Below are 7,869 nucleotides of genomic sequence, written 5' to 3' on the forward strand. Positions count from 1 at the left end.
GTTAACGGTATCTTCGACCCATGCTAAAAATGCTGTTGGTGATAAAGTTGAATTTATATACAACTTCGAACTCTATAGACCCGTGCAAAGTATACAGATTTGACGGAGACGAGGTGAGGCATTAAAGTTGAGCGAATCGACAGAACTCGGGACACCGTGGAGGAAGGATGCTACACAGAAAGTTCAGGCACCTAGGTGCTACTTACTAACAAAAGAAACCCTGCTAAAACCAGAGCTGCATCTTACAGAGTTGACGACAATTTTCACGTCGTCCACTGGTTTTATAGAACACGCTAAAGTCGTCGAGTCCACTCCGGCTTGTTGAATGTGATGGCTGTAGCTTTCACACTGTGAGGGGCGTGTTTGCCTCTGTGCTTTCTTTACAGACCCAAAACCCAAAAATAAGATAAATAAATAAAACCCGCACTACACCTTTTTTTCTTTGGAAGTTGACGACCGCCATGGACTTAGCGTTCTTTTGTGAAGGCTGTATTTCTCTTACCGACCAACTGAATGACAAAATGCAATGAGAAGGAAGTGACGCCATGCACTCGCGAGTGAGGTCACAGAATGCATTTGATTGTTTGCATTGTGAGTGTCTGCCCAATTTGCCTTTAGACATTTTTTGTCTCCGGAAGGCCAACGAGCATCAAATGGTGCTCATTGCCAGGACCTTCTTTTGTGCCTTGGCAATAGTCAATAGCCACCCATTTTGCGAAAGCGCGACAATCTCATCTGAATGCTCACGACTCGGAACGCGGCGAGAGCAGCGCGGTCGATCAAATCTCCCTGTTTGACACACTTTCACTTCCACCTCCACTCCCACTCCCACTCCTACTCCCACTCCCACTCCCACTCCCACTCCCACTCCCACTCCCACTCCCACTCCCACTCCCACTCCCACTCCCACTCCCACTCCCACTCCCACTCTCACTCACACTCACACTCACACTCACACTCACACTCACACTCACACTCACACTCACACTCACCCGTTTCTACAATTATTCTTGTTCTTGGACGGCAAGTGCTCCACTGCGACTTATGGCACCTTTGCGACTTATGGCACCTTTTCATTCCGTAACGAACCGTCGAGGAGGAACGATACGGTACATGAAATCGGTAAACGAAGTCATATTAGAGTGAGAAGGGTACTTGCTCATTTGCAAACATATGCTGCATGGATCCACGAACAGAACTTATCCCAAGCGCGTGCTGATAGTAATTTTCTCGGGCACGTCGACCGTGGAAGCACCCACGACTCTCACGTCAGGTGCGCTCAAAGTCACTCGTTCCGATGGCATTATCCAGTTCGCCAACACGTCTTCCAACTATAGCAGCGATTCGCGTCGTTTCATCTTGTCGTCCGATGCCGCCTTCGCTGCGCAGGTGACATTTAACCAGAGCACTCGCGGCCTCTGCCACTCCAGCGACAGTGCCTTCATGTCAACCACCTACGGAACGGCAAGCACCTTCTACTTCCGCACGAGCAAAGACGGCGTCTCGTCGGCGCAAAGAGCCACTTTTTGATCAGTGGCAAGCGGCACTGGTGACGTGACATGCGCACCGAGCGAAGGCTACACAGTGCTCCACTCATGCCTATCTGTCCCTTGGCAGCACCAATTCTTGCGGAACAAGTGTGACAGTCAGCAATGTCTAAGACTCTGTCCGTGGTAATATAGATGCCATTGTATCTGCAGCGGAGCATAAAAATGTGTGTACGAAGAGATGAAGTTTGTGCAGGAAAGTGATGTTTGTACATCGTTCTCTTCGCGCCCGTTCCTCGTCACACAAAGGCAGCATTGTAACACGGAGAGCTCGAATGTGTCTGTGCCAATGTGTCTGCGAAGCAACCATTCTATAGACAACATGTATCATGCATTAGACCCTGAAGGAGAGGTCGCGCTTGTCCTCAAGCATCACAACAGGTATAACGGTCATCAACTGAAAGGGGTGAGTGGCGGTCTTAATTATAAGCATCTGAAAGTAACAAATTTCCTTGGCCATTATATGTGGTCTTGCATGAAGAGGTAACGTGGCCCTGCTGTCTCCACAAGTATCTCAGTGAAGTTGAGTTAGCCGTACAGATGTAGCTCACCTTCAGCAAGACGGGAAGACACTATGCTGATTTGTCTAACACATGTCAAGCATTTAAAGGAGCTGTCTGCAACAGTGAAACTTTGCAGCCACGTTCAATCGCTTCTGCCTTCAAGCTTTCGATTAAAATTTTGATGAATGTCAATCAAGTAAACGAAGAGATTCGGAAAATACATCAACACCAAACAACACTCAAAGACAGGCTGTCTCCGGAAATTGAAAAGATATCTAGCACCGAGTGCTAGATACACAAGATTTTGGACAAGTGTTTTTCTTAAACTCTGTGGTTGCTCAAAGTTGCATTTCGTCTACCTCAGAGAGTGTGTTCAATTCAATACGCTACCGGAGAATTGTTTCGGGTAGGAAGAAGCTGTAATATCAATTATTCACAGTTATTAATCAGTCTGCTGTATAGTATCTAAGAACCAATTCGTTGGCCAGAATCTAAATCGAAAGCTCTGCGTCACCGGAAAGATGGTCGAACTTTGGCAGTCTAGATATTTTCAAGAGTGAGTAGAGATTTTCAAGGGGAGCCCTACTGTATTTTGGCACGTCTGGTGGAAATCATTGTTCCCAGTTGTTCCCATTGTTCACATTGTTCCCATTGTTCCCATTGTTCCCGTTGTTCCCGTTGTTCCCATTGTTCCCATTGCTCCCATTGTTTCCAATGCTCCCATTGTTCCCATTGCTCCCATTGTTCCCATTGTTCCCATTGTTCCCATTGTTCCCATTGCTTCCATTGTTCCCATTGCTCTCGTACTAATCTTCGTATTGTCGTTTCCATCGTTCTCGCTGTGTTGACACAACTTGCAATGTACACGACCAAAGCTATGTCCCACAGCACATAACAGATGGCTTCTGGACTGGACCTCTGCAAAGTCATGACGAAGCTTATCGGTTGATTGGAGCCAGGACGCATTTGTGGCGCTTGTCGGAGACGAAAATGTTGAAGTACCACTCATGCCTAAGTCAGCTGCAGTAGATAAAATTATTGCATCTTGAAAGAATTTGCTGACAAGAGAATAGAGCAGAGTGTGACGGTTTGTAAGGTGCCATAACTGACGGCTGCAGCGTGCCTGGTTGTCGGTAATCAAAGAATGAATATCGCGCCAAGGCTCGAAGAATTTAGGTCGTACTCGTATCACGGAGACTTCTTAAGAAGCCCACGGGGCCACAGGGGCATTCTCCGAGCCTGCCCTTACCCTAGCACAAATAATGGCAACGCATCCACTTTGCATGAATCCTTGGCTAAGACCATTTCAAGTGGAGTAAGAAAGGAGGAGCCGGCGGCTGAAATTAAAAGAAAAGGATAATGAGCGGCCCCATCGACATCAAAACGTCCGACGAAACCGACGAAGCTACTCCACGAATCAATCTCCGCCTGTTCAGTGGATCTGCTTGATGCGCTGAACCATATCCATATGATTTGCCATAATGGACGAGAGCATGGCGAAGGTAATGGTGTCGATCTTACTGACATTGATTAGCTCTGCGCGCTCGAGAATCGAGATTCCAAACAGGTGCGCTACGATGAAAAACTTTCTTGCTCGCTCGGCGCGTTTTCGAAGTCCTGCGTAATTTGCAGGCTCACTTCGTTGATTCTGCAAGATCTTTAGTAGAGCTGGATACGCTTCGTCGTGGAAGCCCTTGCTTGCGACGTAATCGAGCGAGCTTGTTGCGGACGACACGATCAAATTCGCGTAAGCATGTCCAAATTCGAAATACCTCGAATTTACGTCTTGAGATGCGCCGTAATGCAGACTCTCAGCATGACCAAGACTCCGCAAGGCAAGAGAGACACGGCTTGACCTATCTAAGCTCTGAGAAGAATGTTCAAAGAGGTCGTTCGTGGACATGACAGTCTGCGTCCAGTCTTCTCTCCTCATTCCCGACGCAGAGTACTGTGCGACTTGTGTTCGTGGCTTGTCCAACAATTCACCCATGAGTTGCTGAAGCCGTCGCTCATGGCGCTCAGCAAGACCTTTTTTCTCTGAGGCTGGAAGCTTCGATGGTCGGCGAGCTTTGTCATCGGTGTCTTTTGTGATGTTTTTCACCTGAATAGAGAGTCAATGGTGACTGCGATTTTTAAACTGAAGAAAGCTTTTCCTCCAACTCACCACAAATTCCTTTCCTCGAAAAGAGAAGAAGAGGTCTGGCGCTTTGTCCAAGCTTTGAAGTTCTGCCCGGGCGAGTGCCTCAAGGAACGCTCGATAAATGATTGCTACGTGAGTCGGATCATTCTTCCCTTCTCCTGGATCCATATACTCTCTGGCCGATTGAACGAAGTTCTCGATCCCTGAAACCCGTAAAAGCTCGGATTCCGTGGGTAGAGCGAGCTCGATTGGGGTGCCTGACATCGATAACCTGTCGAGCCTGCTGAAGTGAAGATGATCGAGATCTTAGACCACCGTGAGCCTTTGTCCTCTATTATAGCCAGGTGCCATCATACAAAGGGAACAATCTGGACAAAGGGATCTGAGTCTTCAACAGTCCCCAGATCTGAATTTGAATCATTTCGCGTTTTGTTTCTGAAATGTATCTAATAACACAAAAACGAAGGTCAAGTTTTGAGGTTGTACACTTTGTCAAACACTGCAAGCGTGAGAGGCAGTATAGACAGCAGTTCTCCGCTCAAAGGTACCAGAGCTGAAAATCGCAAGGTCTTACGCTGCTCGACAGCCGGCGTCTTTTCTTGTCAGCTGCAAGTCGCGGAGAGCACGTGACTACAAGGTGTCACGCCCTGTTCAGATCAGCCCCTCATCACGATGAGCAAATCGTCCTACCTAAAAATGGTTTTCCGCCCGACGTAGATTCAGAATGTGGCGCAGGGTTAGACTGGCTCATTTTAAGACCCATTTGTTTAGCGTACTACCTTGTCCTCGTAACATCATGAACATTGGCACCAGCATGAACATTGGCACATTGCAAGCGAAACCTCTCTACCTCGGTCGTCGTCTGCTGGGCGAAGGAGGTTTCGGCAAAGTCTACGAAGTAGAGCGAGCTTCGGACAAGAAGGTGCGTTTAATGTGCAACAAACAAGTCTGAAACGAGTTTCGCTCATCCAGAGAAATCATAGCTTTTCGCTCTGAAGATCGTCACGGTCAGCACCAATGCCGAGCAACGAAAGATTGCTGCTCAAGAAGCAGCACTTCACTCGAAACTGGCACACCGCAACGTCATCGCTTTACTCGAATATTGGGAAATCGAACGCTCATTGCATCTTCTTATGGACCTGGGGACTTATGGGGACCTAGAAATGTATCTGGCTCAGAGGAACAAGTCTACGTAAGTCCTGTTTCTCTGTTATTCGATCATTAGGCTGAGAAAGATGGTCGATTGGTGAGTGACAGCATTGAGCTCCGACGAAATCTCTTTGCACAAGTCTGTGCTGGATTACATTACCTTCATGAAGGTCAGGACAACCAAGTGTCGGTGATTCATCGCGACTTGAAACCCTCCAATGGTAAGCAGATAATTGATTGTATGCCTGTCATACAACGCATCGTAGGATGTGGCGAAGACAGTGATGCAGATAAATGAAGCTCACAGATTAAACTTACCAGTCCTGATCGACCACAATTTCCGTGCAAAAATCGCCGACTTTGGCTTGGCAATCGTACGTGACAAACACGCGAAAGGACATTGGGGCATCGCAGGTGTAAGCACAGAGGTCCCTCATCTTATCGTACCATGCAACCGTGCTTACTGCATAGGTGCTTCATTCTTTACCTCAATGCAGACGCCTGGCTTCAGATCGCCAGTGAGTGGAGAATCTGTGCTTGAGACACACGAGTTGTGGCTGTTGATCCTGTCCCTACCCTCTTCTGTGGGCAACAGGAAATGCTGAGAGGCGAAAAATACGGCGTCAAAAGCGACTTGTGGTCTCTCGGATGCCTTTTCTTTCAAATTCTGACAGGAAAGTGAGTGCCGTAGACTTGCTGAGGATATCAATATCTCACATAATTCTCTTTTGATAGACACCTGTTTGATGAAGGTGGTGTCAACAGAGATCAAAATATTTTACGGAGTCGTAGCTTGGCCGCTCTCGCCGATCTAAACCTTCCTGAGAAAAACGTGGTCAACAGTCTTCTTCAAGCTGTGGTGAGCTCTTGTACGGCTCTCAATGAAATTGCATTGAGACACTTACCATCTTCTTTGTTCGTCACCGTCACATCTGCTTCTGCTGAAACAGCCATTACAGAGGCTGTCCTCGGCCCAGCTACTTGCCAATTCTGCTGTCATAGATTGGCTTGCAGACACGCCCCTTCGGTGAGTTCACCCTTTTCGACCAAATATATGCTTCTAATGCAGCCCATCGGAAGTCTTGATGATGTGCATCGAGAGAACACTCGGGTCGATTCCGCATCTCCCGTCGGACCGCCTGAGGAGACGAAAAAAAAACCTGTTCGTCACAAACTCGTGAGGCACCCGAGCCTCTCGCCTCTTTTACCCTTTGTCACTGCTGAGACCTCCGACGAAAGGTGCGTGCACTTCTCTATCTACACCTCCCCCGACTGCGACTCATCTCATCTTTCTTTAGGCAAAAGGTTGTGCATTTCCGAAAATAAAAAATCGGCCCATGATCAACTCATCGGAAATTGGAGCAATCAAGGTGCTGTCAAACCCGCAGATTTCCCAATTTCTTCGATATTTCGACTCGATGTAGCACAGACGCAGTGCAGAGAGGCCGGGCATGATGTAACGAACTGTGTGAAGTGTGCACTTTGACACGCTACCTGTTCTACGTTGTAAATCTCTCCTACCACTCTTGCTCTTGTAACAACGAAGTGATTCTTCGAATCTCGACCTGATTGAAGCCGTGCAAGCCCCGAAAGACGGCTGTGAGAGAGCCGCATGTCTGACTAAGCCCAAGAATGCGCAAAGTTGAGCAATGCGATCACAGCGCAGCATTTGTAATGGTAAGCAGTCATGATTTACGAGTCGTAATTGCATTGAGCAACTACTCTACTCCTTCACAAATATCCCGGATAACAATTCGCTCCGATCAATGTACGAGGGAAAAGCTTGGGTATCATCAATCACGAAGCGGAATTCAGTCACTCGAATATTTCATGTATGTCAAAGAGCTTAGGCTCTGAATCGGTGGATTAGTCTCGCTATCCATGGTACATCTTCGGTCGTGCATCGCGTTCATACAAGCAGAGGCCTGGCTTCATTCTCATTCTGCACGTATAATAAGCCCTTGAGGGGCTTGATGAGGACTGTAAGCCTCCTAAGGATGGAGACTGCAGCCAGCGATTGCAGTCGAACCGTGAAGGACACGCTCAGGTAAGATTGAAGGTTGGTCCAATGGCAAAGAGAAACGTTTGCAACCGCATTCGAAGATGGAGGTCAATAGAGGAAATGAAGAAATAATGAAATTACACTAATACCAAGTGATACTTAGAGACGAGCTGTCTTTGGGACTTAAATGTTAAACACCGAATGCTAGATACACGGCAATAACGACAAAGCTCTTCCTTGATTCTCGTTATCGCTCGAATTAATTGTTTCTTGTCTACTTTAAAGAGTGATCGACCCGATACGCTACCAGCATCATGGTTCGTGAAGGAATCAGCTGTAGTGCCAATGGTGCACATTCATTTTTCTGCTTGCTGTGCAGTGCTTGAAGGAACAATTGGTAGGCTAGAGCCTAGGTCGAGGGCTCTTCTTCATCAAAAAGATGATCAGATCCACTTTGCCGAAGAGTCGAGATTAGTGCAAGGGAGTCGCCCTCCTTCCTTTTTTTTTTTTTTTTTTTTTTTTTTTTTT

At 47.3% G+C, this 7,869-nt stretch overlaps 1 protein-coding gene across 1 annotated transcript; it reads left to right on the forward strand.

Moving 5' to 3' along the window:
• Nucleotides 1-4,986: 4,986 nt before the first annotated feature.
• On the forward strand, nt 4,987-6,520 carry FA10DRAFT_291987 (kinase-like protein; the record flags this gene model as incomplete). Its single annotated transcript, XM_025524377.1, has 10 exons — nt 4,987-5,112; nt 5,174-5,382; nt 5,426-5,436; nt 5,510-5,560; nt 5,661-5,713; nt 5,837-5,857; nt 5,935-6,017; nt 6,075-6,198; nt 6,290-6,366; nt 6,409-6,520. 10 exons carry the CDS (start codon nt 4,987-4,989, stop codon nt 6,518-6,520), a joined length of 867 nt encoding a protein of 288 aa, XP_025373669.1.
• Nucleotides 6,521-7,869: the final 1,349 nt, after the last annotated feature.

The sequence above is a fragment of the Acaromyces ingoldii genome (assembly GCF_003144295.1).
Source record: "Acaromyces ingoldii strain MCA 4198 unplaced genomic scaffold FA10scaffold_14, whole genome shotgun sequence".
NCBI lineage: Eukaryota > Fungi > Basidiomycota > Exobasidiomycetes > Exobasidiales > Cryptobasidiaceae > Acaromyces > Acaromyces ingoldii.